Source organism: Schistocerca gregaria, chromosome 3 (genome assembly GCF_023897955.1).
Source record: "Schistocerca gregaria isolate iqSchGreg1 chromosome 3, iqSchGreg1.2, whole genome shotgun sequence".
NCBI lineage: Eukaryota > Metazoa > Arthropoda > Insecta > Orthoptera > Acrididae > Schistocerca > Schistocerca gregaria.
In genome coordinates, this window is record NC_064922.1 from 308153753 (window position 1) to 308172017 (window position 18265).

Here is an 18265-nt window from a genome sequence, read left to right on the forward strand (position 1 = left end):
CTGACAAATCAGGATCAGTTATCATTTTCCCTTGAGAGCAGTACATAACTCGAAGGCACAGCAATTGCTAGACAAACTGTTGTAGCACAGAAGCTACTTAGTATTACAACACTCGCTTTCAAACTCTGACAGAAAATGGAAGACTAAGCATACCGCACCCAGCGATATTATTAGAAACAGGATGCTAGCTCCGTTGCAAAAGAAATGTGGGAGAGGAGGAGGGTGAGAGGACAGTAGTGGTAAGTATTCATGGTAGCCTTACTGAATGAACCATCTCTGAGTTCGCTGCAGTGAATTACGGACACTAATAGAACTGAAATCAGAAAGCCCGGACTGAAATTTGAATTCCACTTCTTTCGAATACCAGTTTAGTGTCTTAACCGCAGTACCACTTCTATCGAACGGGATAAAATAAAAGAACTAATGGTATTCTAAATCGAGGAAATTTCGTTCTCGTATTAACAACACACCGTCTTTACATAATCATAGAATATTTTTCTCAATAATGAGTAATTGAGGCAAATGACTTCACGTTCATGCAATTCTGTTTGTATACATTAGTACATATGAAAGCAGAGTCTCATAAAAAACTTAAAGCTCTGCAATAAAGATATTTTTTTTTACTGTAATAATACCATCAACCGCGATCGACCGTAGTAATGACGAACTTTTCGTTCAGGCCGCGAAGGGCCAGGAGATGTCTACCGGCCGCGGCATGATGCGGATGCGGTATGGAGACGGATGTGGCCAGCACACCGCTCTCACGGCCGCTTTGCAGATTTTACAGACTATGGAGCCGCCAACACTCGGTCACGCAGGTCCTCAGTTCGCTTCACGATGGCCACTGGTTCCCGTACCAATCCTCCCACCAAAGTAAAATCCTTACCGGCACCGGAAATCGCACCCGGGTCCTCCGCATGGCTGCCATCAACGCTACGGAGGCGAAGCAAGAAGAATAATGACGCAGTCCACTCAGTATCACTAGGTTCAAATTCGCTGTCTACTTCTCCTTGCTATGCTATGCTCAAAAAAGGCACGCTGTGGAGATTTTCCTATTTCTTTCACCAGTTTTTTCACACTAGTATGGAAATACGTACATAAATATATAATTCAGTTTCACTGTCATACGATCATAAGTGATAGTGTACCATATCTAGGAAGTAAAACTGGGAACAAATGAGACGCAGTTGCCTAGCAACGGTTGTTCTATAGAAGCCACAAGCGAAGTTCGCTGCTGTGATAATTCTGAATTATACTGGATAATTCGAGACTTGCATGGCATCTACAGTTCTCTTTTGGTTTTGATGGAGACACAGCATCAGACCTTAGAACTTTCGCCGCGGCACCCTAGAAGCTACTGATAACGTAAGGTTGTCAGTAAGTTGGGGCAGTGGACTTACCACCGGGCCATCCGAAGGATACAGGTGGGCCACCGCAGCTATTAACTGTGTCCAATGCTATCACACTAATAGAAAGTACGCTCACCGGTGATGAGGTAGAAAATGTTTCATCGAAGCTTGAGACTTAAAATGAAGAACTTTCCACGCGCGGGAAAGATCAAGTACCTCGAAAATAGATGCGGCTGGCAGTACAATAGAAAATGATAAATAAGTAAGTTCAAGAGGAATTTTTCGACACCAGCTGTCGTCTTTCACCAGCTATGTGACGGAAATAGCTCCTGTGGTGTTACTTCTTGGTATGTGTTTTGAAACGCATTTTCTTATAGTGCAGTTCGTTGTCATACTTTCTTTGGTCACTAGATACGTTATTATTTTTTCCGTCTTTGCTGTGTATGAGAAAAAATACTTATGTTTTCTTTTGTAGTAATTCTAATATTTCGTTGATTTGTTACTCTTTTCATTGTGAAACGTGAAAGCTGTCGCGGGTCTTACCCTATTCTGATAATTTGAAAGAGAGCGGGAGCATTGAATGTGATACTCCGCGTCTGCATTTCATTGTTCTGAAGTGATTGTGGAGACCCTGTGATGATTGTGAATATCGTGGAAAAGGCTAGCCTTACAATCCATCCTTTTCAATCCAGTGTGTGTGGCTGTGACATGCAGTTGCCAAACGTTTCCGAGAAGCGCACTCGGGACCAATTCATGTGATTTAGTGAACAGCATATGCGATGATCCCTTCGTCGTGTTACGTTGTTTGACAAATCTTTGCTTACCTTGAAGAACATTGTATTGTTTAGTTATTTCGTTTACTCGTTTCTTTGTTTGATGAGTCCAGTCTAGTAAGCTGCCCACGCATCTAAGACTGGTAAAATAACTACGATTGATTGGCTCTAAATTTGTAGAGAAGCCTGTCAGAAAAGGGTAAAATTGAGGAGACCGAGTGTTATCGAGATCTATGTGAATCGTGTTGTGGGACCTTGCGTGTGGGGGATGTTAGTGAAAAATCGAACAGCCGCCATTACGTTCTACTGTCTAGCAAAGCATATAGTCAGTGGATCAGCAATAACGTCATATGGGCAGGATAGTTACAATGGTGAGACGATACTGGGTATCAACATTTAGTAATGAACCATTCAATTTCATTCAGACACGCTATAGACAAATTTTGTTCAGTTTCTGAAACGGTTTGACATAAATAAGTAACCAGGCAACACCAAAAGGATAAGAAGGGCAATCGGCTCGATATACAATATCAAAGAGGCACTAACATACCTTAAGTATTCATACTTCACATTGTTTCATAATTTGAGCTTTAAACACAAATTTACTAAATTTTCACAAACACTATTGGGCCTACATTAGCATACCAAATTTACCAGCCACTTTGACTAACACATACGCCTTAGGAGGGAGAACATTCGAAATCTGTGTACGAAATTCATGGTTTTGTTCCCGTCATTTCCATTTATCCCTTCAAGCCAAAATTCCGTCAGTAAATCCACACCCGATTTCCATCCATAATCAAGGCCTAATATGGTAGCAGTTCCTCTGTAATGAAATAAAGGTCGATGAGATATTCAAATATAATCTTTTAAGTGGATGTTTTTTCTTACAGCAGGTCAAAGTCAACAATGGGTCAGCATTATCAAGGTATGTAATCGGCAAAGTACAGGCGACACATGGAGTTATGTGATAACGAAACAACAGAGCTTGTAAGTGTTACTGTCTGAAATGGAGCCACAAACATACGTATAAGTTTCTGAAACCCTTGAGGGGAAAATTCTGTAGACAATAGAGGCTTCTAAACTGTCTGATATGGAATCAGTGGTCGTGCTGATTTAAAGCAATACGGGTCATGAATGGGCGATGCGTGTGTGACACGTGCTTGTTAGTTGCTTTCAGCATCGATGTCGTATGTGGCCCTACTTACTTGAAACACAGCCTTCTGTGGCATATTCACTATGTAGATTGTCTCTGTTTATAGGTCGTGTCTGTTTGTTTAATGTGGAGAATTAAATTCGTTACAAGAGCTTAAAGAACTACATATAAAGTCTGGTGCAGCAAAATGTAGTACACGGGACGGCGAACGGATGTTTACAGAAAAATTTTAGAATACCCGTCTTACGAATTGAAGGAAATTTGTCATCGTGGTTAAAAACATCCTCCCCCTCCCCCTTCTCCTCGTCATCATCATCATCATCATCATCATCATCATCATCATCATCATCTGGTATGTGCTATGGTAGCAGGTATTTTCCGTCTCCATTTCCCGCGATCCACTGCTTCCATTTTAATGCCGGTGTTTGCGATTCCATCCATTACATTATCCAGCATCTGAAATCCCTCCCTCCCTCGTCTCCTCTCTCCTTCCATATACCCCTCTAAGACTGCTTTTTAGAAGCCTCGCCTTTTTTGTTTATGTATATCCAGTCTAGTTACATTTTCTTATTTTTATTACATTCAGTAATTGTCTTTGCTTCCCCACGCTTCTCAGTACGAGGTGCATTCAAGTTCTAAGGCCTCCGATTTTTTTTCTAATTAACTTCTCACTCGAAATCGATGGAACTGGCGTTACTTCTCGACGTAATCGCCCTGCAGACGTACACATTTTTCACAACGCTAACGCCATGATTCCATGGCAGCGGCGAAGGCTTCTTTAGGAGTCTGTTTTGGCCACTGGAAAATCGCTGAGGCAATACCAGCACAGCTAGCGAATGTGCGGCCACGGAGAGTGTCTTTCATTGTTGGAAAAAGCCAAAAGTCACAAGGAGCCAGGTCAGGTAAGTAGGGAGCATGAGGAATCACGTCAAAGTTGTTATCACGAAGAAACTGTTGCGTAACGTTAGCTCGATGTGCGGGTGCGTTGTCTTGGTGGAACAGCACATGCACAGTCCTTCCCGGACGTTTTTGTTGCAGTGCAGGAAGGAATTTGTTCTTCAAAACATTTTAGTAGGATCTACCTGTTACCGTAGTGCCCTTTGGAACGCAATGGGTAAGGATTACGCCCTCGCTGTCCCAGAACATGGACACCATCATTTTTTCATCACTGGCGGTTACCTGAAATGTTTTTGGTGGCGGTGAATCTGTGTGCTCCCATTGAGCTGACTGGCGCTTTGTTTCTGGATTGAAAAATGGCATCCACGTCTCATCCATTGTCACAACCGACGAAAAGAAAGTCCCATTCATGCTGTCGTTGCGCGTCAACATTGCTTGGCAACATGCCACACGGGCAGCTATGTGGTCGTCAGTCAGCATTCGTGGCACCCACCTGGATGACACTTTCCGCATTTTCAGGTCGTCGTGCAGGATTGTGTGCACAGAATCTACAGAAATGCCAACTCTGGAGGCGATCTGTTCAACAGTCATTCGGCGATCCCCCAAAACAATTCACTCCACTTTCTCGTTCATGTCTGCAGACCGGCTTGTGCGAGCCCGAGGTTGTTTCGGTTTGTTGTCACACGATGTTCTGCCTTCATTAAACTGTCGCACCCATGAACGCACTTTCGACACATCCATAACTCCATCACCACATGTCTCCTTCAACTGTCGATGAATTTTAATTGGTTTCACACCACGCAAATTCAGAAAACGAATGATTGCACTCTGTTGAAGTAAGGAAAACGTCGCCATTTTAAGTATTTAAAACAGTTGTCATTCTCGCCGCTGGCGGTAAAATTCCATATCCCGTACGGTGCTGCCATCTCTGGGACGTATTGACAATGAACGCGGCCTCATTTTAAAACAATGCGCATGTTTCTATCTCTTTCCAGTCCGGAGCAAAAAGATCGGAAGCCTTAGAACTTGAATGCAGCTCGTACTTCCTCAGTTATTCAATCTATCTATCCATCCTCCGCTATGTCCACATCCCAAAAGCCTCCAGCCTTGCTCTGTCTTTCTGCCTCATTGTCCATATTTCAACACCGTACAAGAGGACACTCGATGAAAAACATTTTATCACTCGTTTCCTCAAATCTCATCCATTTTTCTGCAGAAAATTCTTCTTTTCTTACAGAATTCCTCCTGCAGCTTTCCTATCCTGATTTTACTTTTGGTGCTGCTCTTCCTTTCGGTTTCTATCCTGTGCCTTAGCTATTTAATGCTTCGTACATATTGTAGTATTTCTTCAATCAGCTTTTTTATTTGCTCTTTTATTTCCTTCCAGTGTCATTACTTTTGTTTTCTTTATATGATGTCCATATATCTTTCCTTCAGATTCAGTGGTACCCACTACAACATGTAACTATTTTTCATCTGTTGCTAGATGGACCATACCTGTAATACTCAAGCACAATATTTTTATCTTCTCACCGTCTAGTGGGCAGCGGTCACTGCTATTTCTTAAATACAGGTCGAAAGTACTAGGAGACAGACAGAGAAACTAACTCGTTCATAACTGGTCAAGGCTCTCGACGAAGAATTTTCCACACAATAGAATTTGAGAAGACGATGTTGCATCGTGCGGAAGAAGATTCCTCAATAAACTGTTGTTAACTCCGTGAAATGCACACTTGGAAGAGTATTATGTATAGAGTACTTGTGGAACGGGAATTACACTGTCATAATAAGCGACGTGTACAAGCAGGGGGGTCAAATGATTGTAAGCCCAGAGCCCAGTTTTGTCGATGGATTATCCCGTATAGTAGTACAGAACCACACTTCTTGCACCGTGTGTTGATAACGGATGAGGCATCATTCAATCGTGATGTTGGTGTCGGCTGCCACAATATCCATCTCCGGAGTGATGAAAATCATTAAGTCACACACCTCCCCTATCACCTGTAACGATTGTCTGTCAACTTGAGTGCTGTAACTGTACGACGCCACCTAATAGAACCGTAATTTATCCATTTTACTGTTTGTTGAACTCCGAGGCTTTACGAAACACAGGGATCAGCCACTCTTTTATGTATTTTTATTCACTTCAATATGTGTTCCAGGGTTTAGCCCATTTCAATTGGCGTAATACATATTTAAATCTTTAGTTAACACATCGTTAAGAAACACAGACGACAAAATTATCTTGATCGGACTCAAAGCTGCTATTAAGGTTTCTTGCGTGATTGCAAATTAAATTTGGGTTCTATTAAACTCTGCCTTGTCCAAAACATACTGTTTAACATTTTTATTTACCCAGACATGGTTCGACACCTAGATTTTCTGAGGGTTAAATTTATTTCTGTACCACTTAAAGTTCTTGATCGTTTATCTGTTGTAGTCCAGAAAACTATAATATTCGCATTTTGTTTAGTTTGTTTCAATTTCTCACCTGAAAATTAGATTGTTAGTGAAAATGGGCTTTTATCGGTAGGCGTTTTTGTGCCTGTTTTTATCGTTTTGACAAGATGTTGCCTGCATATAGTCATGAAGAAATTTTCTTATTTTGAAATAGTTTTTTGTGGTCAGTATTTGAGTGTGTCACTGTAGTTACATGTTCCGTCCTGTTGTGTATCTCTGGTGGACATCTCTTTCTACTGCTATTGTGTGAACTGTTTTCCACAACTTTTTAATATTTCACTTTCAACTCATTTCTCTGTATGCACATTTTTCACAAAATGAGATATGAGCAAAAACTTACGTCTCTAGACTCATTGATAGGCACTGTGTTATTGCCACCACTCACTTGTTCATAATTTTGCTTGTGTTCAGTGGCACGAATTTTGAATGTTTCGTGAAAACTATTGGGGCTCGTCTGCTCGGTAGAACTTAAGGGATGCAATGTGCTGTGTGTGTGACTATATATATATATATATATATATATATATATATATATATATATGTGTGTGTGTGTGTGTGTGTGTGTGTGTGTGTGTCTAATGAGAGAGAGAGAGAGAGAGAGAGAGAGAGAGCTAGGAAACGGATGGAGATATGACTGAGAAGCAGATGGTTTTAGATATTTGAGGGTGTTTGATTACTATGTTTTGTGTGGGAAGTGTTCCAAACAGTGTTTTGTTTCGCGGTGTTGTATTTTCATCCAAGGCTTTCTTTCGTTGTATCACTGCTTTCTGTATGTGGTAGTTCACCTCTATTGTGAGTTATGGTTACAGCCTATTGGTTTCTCTGAGGATATTAGCATCAGTCTCAGTTTTGGTAGGTTGGCGGTTCTTTTGTGTGAGATGATCTGCAAAAGTCGAGTGTGCACTGTCAATTTTTAAGGTTGTGATGTGTTCGGAATCTCTAGTTTTCAAATTTCTGCATGTTGATCGACGTAGACAGATTAACTATTTGATTCCAGTTGTGGAGGTGTTCTTAGTGTTTATATTTTTCTGTATTGCGTTGTATGTGCATAAACATATATGTAGTCCTTGTTCCTTCAAAATGTTTCCCACCTTGTGGAGATTTCTGTTGCTGCATTTTAGTATGTGCCACGCTGTGTTCTTTGTAAGGTTTTTCAGAATAACAGTGTTAGTTATGTATTGGTGTCTTTGGCTCTTTGTTGTGACTGGTGATATATTCGCGATTTCTTCCTGTTTAGCTTATTTTTTTTATTTTTTTGTTCAGTTTTTTTATTATTTTTGTGTTGTACCCGTTTCCTGTGTCTATCTGGTGTAATGTATTTACTTCCTGTCCAGTGGAGTTCTGGTAAGTCTTTGTAGCATGTATCTGAAACTTGAAAGCTTGTGTGCCTGTAGATGATTGGAATGGGGAATCGTTGTGAATGGTTGTACGTGTAGCTGTAGCTTTCCTGAGGATTCCGAAATTGTAGTTGTTCTTGATGCTGTACGTGGTTATGTCTAAGATATGAAGTTTCGTGTTTGCTTCTGTCTTAGTGGTGAACTTTATTTTTAGGGTGCGTTTACGTCACTGTGCAGTTGTATTACCTGAATGTCTGTTTGTATCTACCAAACAAGTAATGTTGTCCACATAAAAATACCAGTGTATAGCTTTGTGTTGTTCTGGACGTATAATTTCATCGATTATTATGTTTTCCGTTCGGTTTGGATGCTGCAGCTGCCATTCTATTGCTTCAATTTTCCGCATTTGTAAGCATGGAACAAACACCTTTTTAAATGATGTAAAAAACAGAGTTGGATCCGCTTACTACATCCCTGTTTGACCCACCTCATACCACATTTATAGATTTTTCGCTATGAAGTTAGTGATGTGTGAAACTCGAACAGAAACTGGACAGCAACAGGTTAGTGCGCTCCTAGCTGCCTGTCATATTTCACAACAGGCAACAGGGATAGATCAGTGAGTACGATAAAACTGTGTGAATCATTATAGTGACTGCATTGAAACTGATGGTAGTAAGTTTTTACATTTGCCGTGAAATTAAATTGTTGCAGTAAGGTGATAGAAGATACTAATATTGGGTAACTAAAGAAGACGCAGGTTGCTGAAGGGAGCTGTAGAGAAAAGGAATTTATTGCAGTAGTTGATCATAAAAAGAGAAATCGATTGATAAGACACATGTCAGGCATCAAGGAATTGTAAACATTGTAAGTGATGGAATAAGGGTGGGGAGATCATAAATTATTGATGAACACCAAGGGCTGACTATAGTATGAGGTGGAAACGGATGTGGGTTGCAGCAGCTATGCTTAAGTGAACAGACATGCACAAGAGAGTGTGAAGAGTTATGTCATACAGTCTTCGGACTGAAGGCCACGAGAAAAAGAAACTACATTCCGATTAAAATTACCCGATGGTTGACGTCTGTCACTTGTCGCTACAATGTTGTCACATCTGCTGCAGGCCACCGCTCGATTATAGGCGACACACAAACAAGGTGGATCATTACACAAACGCTGTTCAAGTGTAACGCGGTGCAATGTTAGAAGCGGCCGTGGCAGGGTACGACTGAAATGGCAGATGCTCTATCGGTAGCTGATTTTATGTATCCAATGACTTAACTGCGACGAACGACTGGTTTTGCACCCCTGAATTTAAACGCATGTCCTACACTAACCACAACATCATAACGTGCAATGTATACGAGAAAACGGCCATCAACATTCTGCGGCAGAACTAAAACGATGATCGCATTCTTCACGGCGTTTAAAGCAAACCTCTACGAACAAATTCAAGACAGAAAATTTTCATAATATGTTTGTTTGAATAGCCATCTTTCGCAGCAAAAGAAAACTGTAATTTCCCGCTGTCTTTGGTTACCTGAAGCTTTCCTCCCACTGGCTACACGAGATGCTGCATTACCGTCGATGAGCAGTTCTTGTTCACACTTGTATTGTATTGTATTGTATGGAACTGGGGACCTAGAAAAGTCGGAGAGACTTCGTCCCCGCCCTAGCCCTCAGTGGTTCACAACCCCAAAACAGCCTACACCACTCACCCCACCACCAGCTCACTCCGAACCCAGAGTTATTGTGATTTCGCCCCCCTCCCCTCCACCCCCCCCCCCCCCCCCCGACCAGTAACGTTTCACACCAGACGAGTGTAATCCCAATATTTGCGTGGTAGAGCATCTGCGCAACAATCGCCGACGTAGTGTAACTGAGGCGGAATAAGGGGAGCCAGCTCGCATTCGCCGAGGCAGATGGAAAACCGCCTTAAAAACCATCCACAGGCTGGCCGACGCACGGGACTTCGACGCTAATCCGCCGGGCGCATTCGTGCCGGGGTCCGGCACGCCTTCCTGCCCCGAAAGTAGTGCGTCAGTCCGCACAGCTAACAGGGCCGGCTTGTTCGCATTTGGTCGCAGACACGAAAAAAGAATGGTAGAAAGAAAAATGAGAGATAATAAAAATGTCAACTCCATGATGAAAATGGCCCGGCAAAGTATTAATAATAAAAATTACATTTAAACCAGTTAATTGAATAGTAAAGATAATCAAAGTCTTTTGATTCGATGTAGAAAAATTAAAAAAAGTTCGCTTCATTTCACGATATTCGGACATTCGACCTTCTACACGTTAGATTTGTACACTATCTACCACGCTTTGCCATGACACTGCAAAACGGCTCTTGTATTTATGATGCTGATGTCCCAGTCGTAAAGGTTAATAGGCAGACCAAAGTTTCGCCTCAACGCCATGTCGTGCTAAGCTTATCAGATGGAAGCCGATCTCTATGACTATAACAACTATATAAATGACGCTCAATCGCGTTTTCTGCGGATTGATCCAGTAGTCTATGGCTAGTGCTGTGAATGAAAGTGTGTATATCGTTAGCATCGGTGTGTGTGTGTGTGTGTGTGTGTGTGTGTGTGTGTGTGTGTGTGTGTGTGTGTGTGGATGGAGGCGGCTTTAGTGTGGTTACCATGTTTGATAAATTCGAAATAAAGGGACTAAATCCAGGATTCGGGATCCGAACGCATCAGGAAGGAAATCCGGGCAAGGAACTGTAAGTGAATTAACTGCTGTGACAGTTTGGCAATGGCGGAAGGAAATCCGGACAAGGAACTGTAAGCGAATTAATTGCTGTGACAGTTTGGCAACGGCGGACAGTTCGGGCGTGACATTGAGCGCTCTGACTGGAGGAAACCAGCTAAAACGCACGAACCGGTTGACGTTAGATCACTGAAGTTAAGCGCTGTCGGGCTTGGCTAACACTTGGATGGGTGACCGTCCGGTCTGCCGAGAGCTGTTGGCAAGCGGGGTGCACTCAGTTAGCCCTTGTGGGGCAAACTGAGGAGCTACTTGACTAAGAAGTAGTGGCTGCGCTAACGAAAACTGACAACGGCCGGGAGAGCGGTGTGCTGGACACGTGGTCCTCTATATGCGCTTTCAGTGACGCCTAAAGGCTGAGGATGACAGAGCGATCGATCAGTACCATAACGGTTATCCGAGTCCTCTTCCAACAGAGTTTACTTTTTTAGTTTATAAATAATAATTTCCAGCAGTTATATCCTATAAGAAAGCACCATAATTTAGGGTACGCTACCACCTACAGCCAAGCTCATAAATTAAGGATAATTGCAGAATGTGGTGCCGCACAACGTGGCACCACACAAAACTGGAGCTAATAGCGTGGGTACATAGGGAACACGCATGACACAGATCTGTAAGTCCATGGTATTGCTGATAAGTTGAAAAAACCGTCCCGAAAGACATGTGCTACAAAACGCCACTGTTTCCTGCGCATGTACCCCGACATCAATATGGGATATGATCACCATGCACACGTACACAGGCCGTACAACGGGTTGGTATACTCTGGATCAGATGGTCGAACAGCTGCTGGGGTATAGCCTCCTATTCTTGCACCAGTGCCTGTCCAAGCTCCTGAAGTGTCCTAGGGGTTTGAAGACGTGCACCGATACCTCGACTTAGAGCATCCCAGACGTGCTGGATGGGGTTTAGGTCTGGAGAACAGGCAGGCCACTCCATTCGCCTGATATCTTCTGTTTCAAGGTACTCCTCCACGATGGCAACTCTTTGGGGCCTTGTGTTATCATGCATCAGGAGGAAGGTGGGACGCACTGCACCCCTGAACAGGCGTACATACTGGTGCAAAATGACGTCCCGATACACCTTACCTGTTACAGTTCCTCTGTCAGAGACATGCAGGGGTATACGTGCACCAATCGTAATCCCATCCCACATTATAAAACCACGACCTCCATACAGGTCCCTTTCAAGGACATTAAGGGGTTGGTATCTGTTTCCTGGTTCACGCCAGATGAAAACCCGGCGAGAATCACTGTTCAGACTATACCTGGACTAGTCCGTGAAGATAACCTAAGACCACTGTTCCAATGACCATGTAGTGTGTTCTTGACACCAGGTTTCACGGACTCTCCTGTGACCAAGGATCAGTGGAATGCACCTTGCACGTCTCCGGGCGAATAAACCATGTCTGTTCAGTCGTCTGTTGACTGTTTGCCTGGAGATAACTCCTCCAGTAGCTGTGGTAAGGCTCTGAACAAGGCTACCTGCAGTACTCCATGGCCGTCTGCGGCCACTGCTGGTGAGATATCGGTCTTCTTGTGATGTTGTACACTGTGGATGTCCCGTACTATAGCCCTGGACACGTTTCCTGTCTGCTGGAATCGTTGCCATAATCCTGAAATAACACTTTGTGGCACACGGAGGGCTCGTGCTACGACCTGCTGTGTTTGACCAGCCTCATAACGTCATTAATATGTGTTGTTTGAGCCATTTTCAACACTCAGTGACCACCAGCACATCTGAAAACGTGTGCACACTTACTCGCAGCACCGTACTCTGACATGCACAAACACACCTCTGCCTATGTAGACTGCAGCCAGCACCACCCTGCGACGACCGCAGGACAAATGTACCGCATGGTCATACCTCGAGGTGATTTAAACCCGCAAACCGCCCACCAGAGGGTTGTTTCACCGTGTAGCAGCATTATCCTTAATGTATGAGCATGAGTGTATATAAATCTGATCCTTAACGTGGTGCGACACGCACACCACCATTTTAAAACTTTTTTTTAACTCCTCATAGTTTTGTCTCTAAGTGAGGCTGTCTTTTTTGTTTCTTTTATTGAATTCTTATAGATTTGGTCGCAAAGCTTATTTCCTAATGATGGTGGTAGCAGCATAGCGCACCAAATAGCTACCTGTAGCAGTGAAAATGATTCCCATTTTACTTGGAGACGTTTTTCAATAGGCGAGGCGATAACGCGACCTTTCCGACGATGGAAATGCGAATTTCCAACGATTGGCGTGGCTCAGGCCCGTGGCAGCCGCCTTTGTGAGTGCGGCGCACGCTTAGGGCGGCAGTACAAGTGAACAGCTTGAAAGCGAACGCGGGAGCAGGCAGTTACTTGCGGCGGCGGCGCGGGTGGAGCGAGCACTCACCGACGTCGGCGTGGGTGGCGTTCTGCGCGACGGCGCAGAAGCGGATCACGTACTTGTCGTTGACGGAGGCGGGCACCATGTGAAGGCGCCCCGACGCGTTGATCGTGCCCAGCAGCTTCTGGTTCAGCTGGTCCGAGCCGCGCAGCCGGAAGCAAACCAGGCCCAGCTGCCGAAACAAGCCACCACGTCCTCAACATCAGAAGTTGGTAGCGTTAACACATGTATACACTATCTGACCAAAAGTATCCGGACATCCGTATCTAAAGAAAAACTGACCACTAGATGTGACGAGAGGCGGACATGACAGTAAACAAAAACAAGGCGTGGAGTGTTGTTTTGTCAGTAGAGAACGTCAGCAGAATGTGGCAGTCAGGTCAGGGGACCTCACTGAGTACCAAGGTGAACTAGTCGTTGAATGTTACTTCAGTAACAAAACCGTCACGTACACACTCTTAAGTGTTCCCAGGAGGACTGCTGGTGATGTGATTCTGAGGTGCAAGCGCGAAGGAACAACTACAGTTAAACAAAGATCAGGCAGATGCGTAGACCTCGTGTACCGACAGAGGTTCAAAATGGTTCAAATGGCTCTGACCACTATGGGACTTAACATCTTAGGTCATCAGTTCCCTAGAACTTAGAACTACTTAAACGTAACTAACCTAAGGACATCACACACATCCATGCCCGACGCAGGACTCGAACTTGCGACCGTAGCAGAGCGCGGCACCGTACAGAAGCGCCTAGAACCCCTCGGCCACAGAGGCCGGGGTAGCTGTAAAAAATTAGATGAAATCAGCAGAAGGACTCAAATAAAATGGCTCTGCGCACTATGGGACTTAACGTCTGAGGTCATCAGTCCCCAATACTTAGAACTAATTAAACCTAACTAACCTAAGGACTTTACACGCATTCATGCCCGAGGTAGGACTCGAACTTGCGACCGTAGCAGCAGCGCGGCTGCGGACTGAAGGGCCTAGAACCGCTTGGCCACAACGGCCGGGGTAGCTGTAAAAAGCTGCATGAAATTAGCAGAAGGACTCAGTTGTGAGTTCCAAAGTGCCAGCAGCAGTCCATCTGGTACAATGAGTGGGGGTAGTAAGTTGAAAAGAATGGGGTAGAACGGTCGAACAGCTCACTCTGATCCGCACTCCCCTTTCAACAGCTACTGCTAGCCGATAGTTGAGGTGTTGTAAAGTGCGACTCCACCAGACATTGGATAAACGGGAACAAGAGATTTGGAATGACGAGGGTTGCCCAGAAAATAATGCACCGCATTTTTTCTTTAACATTTATTGAACTAAATGAGAATTACACACACGAAAGAATGGTGTTTTATCTACATACTCTATTTTTGCAAGTAATCTCCATCCTATTCTATGGCCTTCCTCCAGTGCGAAACAAGGCACCAATCCTTATCCTGGGGGCGAAGCCAGTGCTTCCCTGTGTGAATCATTTGCTGACTGACAGATGCAGCGCCAACTGCCGATTCGTGATGCGTCTCGCAAATGACAACATCAGCTCGTTGCAACAAGGCAGGTGTGACAGCCGTGGAGGTCTCACCGACAGCTGCAAATCGTGTAGCTGCACCTGATCGCCTTCTGATGACCTTACCCTCCGTGCCCAGAGACTAATTGCGCTTCTGTCGACAGCAGATGCTCCATAGACTTTGTGAATATTCCGCACAGTTTCTTTCTCTGCAGTGAGCAATTCAATGACGCCACATTGCTTGTAACGTTCATCACCTACAGACGCCATTTTAAAACTGTCCTGCAGTTACACTATCCGTCGGAAGTGACGGAAACTTGGCGCGCTCACTTAGGACACTTCAAATAATACATACGTAATGTTTCGCATTCGTAGCATTATTTTCGCCTGTGAAAAAAAAATGCGGTGCATTACTTTCTGGGCAACCCTCATATATCCTGTGGCAGCCCGACGTAAATGCGTGCGTTTGGCAACTGGTTGGGTGGTGTTAACAGTGAAGTACAGAGAAGATGGCATTACGGTAAAACGGTGATTTCGTAGTTAAGGCGTGGTCCTCTATGGCGCTTAAGAAAACCCTAAATGCTCAGGCATGTGAACACACTTTACATCATTGTGTTCTGCATACAGTATAGGATCAGCTCGGTGACAATGATCGTGTCAGCATGACGTTGTAACTTGTCATAAAACAACATCTGTGACGCAATGGGATGTTAAAAGTAACATTCCTAAATAAACTCGTCTGCCCAGGGTCTAGACCTAAACCCAATAGAATATCTTTGGCATGAGTTAGAACGTCGGATTTGCTCAAGATCACAGCATGCGACGTCTCTGCCTACTCTGTTTTCGGCACTTGAGGAACAATGTACTGCCGTTCCTCCACAGACATTCAGACACCTCATTAAAAGCTGTCTTAATGGCGAATGGTGGATACACCCCATAGTAATGTCCACTAATAGATGTGCGAATGCATTTTGTCAGACATTGTACAGTCTTAGAGTGCTTTGTAGAGGATACTCCGTACGGCTACTTACCAATTCCTAATCATTCCTATTAACGCCCTTCCTCCAAATGTTCGACGGAGACCACAAAGTCGCTTTACATTTTGGCTTAATGACGTCATGAACAATGAAGTTTGACATTGCCATATATGAGTACACAATCTAATTAAAAAAAAAAAATTTGTTTGTTCTCAAGTGTCTTAAATGCATTATTTGGTGAGAGTCAACCGCTTTTCACAACCAGTATCTTGTTACGAAAGCACCACATCGAGTCTTTATCCACCTCCCATTGTGATCACTTCAGATCAAACGGAATTCATTTCGAGAGAGCACGACAAGCGCTGGATGGCGACTTATTATGCTACTTTCGTAACAAGATACTGGTTGGGATAGTGGCTCATTAGAGCTGAAACCAGTCAGTTGTCATAAATACACCAAATGCGATCATAACATCTGAGAATAAAGAAATACTCCTCAAACGCACATCGAGTTACGTGCCTCAGTGTTAATAAAATTAACTCGTATTCGAAAAGAAGTCGTTTCCAGTCCTCGTTCGGCTATCCATACTTGGGTTTTCCATGATGATCCAAAAACTGCTTAAGACGAATGCTGGGGTGAGTCCTTTGAAATGACACGATCGGTTTCCTCCCTCAATCTGACCTTCTGCTTCGACTCCAGTGACCTCATGATAGACGATAACTTCCGTAAACAGTAGCGACCGCGTTGATGGCCTCTATCTTGAATTTCGGAAGGCATTCGCTAAAGATCTGTACTTCCACGCAGTAAATAAAATATACTCCTGGAAATGGAAAAAAGAACACATTGACACCGGTGTGTCAGACCCACCATACTTGCTCCGGACACTGCGAGAGGGCTGTACAAGCAACGATCACACGCACGGCACAGCGGACACACCAGGAACCGCGGTGTTGGCCGTCGAATGGCGCTAGCTGCGCAGCATTTGTGCACCGCCGCCGTCAGTGTCAGCCAGTTTGCCGTGGCATACGGAGCTCCATCGCAGTCTTTAACACTGGTAGCATGCCGCGACAGCGTGGACGTGAACCGTATGTGTAGTTGACGGACTTTGAGCGAGGGCGTATAGTGGGCATGCGGGAGGCCGGGTGGACGTACCGCCGAATTGCTCAACACGTGGGGCGTGAGGTCTCCACAGTACATCGATGTTGTCGCCAGTGGTCGGCGAAAGGTGCACGTGCCCGTCGACCTGGGACCGGACCGCAGCGACGCACGGATGCACGCCAAGACCGTAGGATCCTACCCAGTGCAGTAGGGGACCGCACCGCCACTTCCCAGCAAATTAGGGACACTGTTGCTCCTGGGGTATCGGCGAGGACCATTCGCAACCGTCTCCATGAAGCTGGGCTACGGTCCCGCACACCGTTAGGCCGTCTTCCGCTCACGCCCCAACATCGTGCAGCCCGCCTCCAGTGGTGTCGCGACAGGCGTGAATGGAGGGACGAATGGAGACGTGTCGTCTTCAGCGATGAGAGTCGCTTCTGCCTTGGCGGCAATGATGGTCGTATGTGTGTTTGGCGCCGTGCAGGTGAGCACCATAATCAGGACTGAATACGACCGAGGCACACAGGGCCAACACCCGGCATCATGGTGTGGGGAGCGATCTCCTACACTGGCCGTACACCTCTGGTGATCGTCGAGGGGACACTGAATAGTGTACGGTACATCCAAACCGTCATCGAACCCATCGTTCTACCATTCCTAGACCGGCAAGGGAACTTGCTGTTCCAACAGAACAATGCACGTCCGCATGTATCCCGTACCACCCAACGTGCTCTAGAAGGTGTAAGTCAACTACCCTGGCCAGCAAGATCTCCGGATCTGTCCCCCATTGAGCATGTTTGGGACTGGATGAAGCGTCGTCTCACGCGGTCTGCACGTCCAGCACGAACGCTGGTCCAACTGAGGCGCCAGGTGGAAATGGCATGGCAAGCCGTTCCACAGGACTACATCCAGCATCTCTACGATCGTCTCCATGGGAGAATAGCAGCCTGCATTGCTGCGAAAGGTGGATATACACTGTACTAGTGCCGACATTGTGCATGCTCTGTTGCCTGTGTCTATGTGCCTGTGGTTCTGTCAGTGTGATCATGTGATGTATCTGACCCCAGGAATGTGTCAATAAAGTTTCCCCTTCCTAGGACAATGAATTCACGGTGTTCTTATTTCAATTTCCAGGAGTGTACGAGCTTGTGGAATTTCGGTCCAACTGTGTTGTAGGACGGCACAAATGCGCTCAGGCTAGATACATTCATCTGTACATTAATTAGTCCTTTTTGCAAAGAAATATCAATAGGAGAAAGAATAAATGAGGCACTGAGGACTGTAAGTGCCCAAAGAAGAGAAACTAACTTTCGAGAAAAATAGATGTTTGTGAAAATAAATGTTGCAAACAAACCACCAGTCTCAAAGGTCTGAAGAGATTTATTTTATTTTACTTGTTTAAGAGAGTCTCAACATCCTATATTTCCTACGACAAAATGACGTACCCCCTTGATGTTATCAAATATTAATTAATATCTAGAATTATATTTATTTTTTATCTTAATTCATAAAAGTTCCGTACATTGGCTAGTCACATAGTCTTTTGACAGTTGTAAGGATTATAATTAATTTGACAC

At 44.5% G+C, this 18265-nt stretch overlaps 1 protein-coding gene across 3 annotated transcripts in view; it reads right to left on the reverse strand.

Moving 5' to 3' along the window:
- The window catches only part of LOC126355886 (tyrosine decarboxylase-like), a 519636-nt gene that overhangs the window by 151753 nt on the left and 349618 nt on the right, over positions 1 to 18265 (reverse strand). For all 3 annotated transcript variants that reach the window (XM_050006388.1, XM_050006390.1, XM_050006389.1), the window contains one exon: positions 13129 to 13294. In XM_050006388.1, the coding sequence (XP_049862345.1) occupies positions 13129 to 13294 (166 nt within the window). The remainder of the gene's footprint in view (positions 1 to 13128; positions 13295 to 18265) is intronic.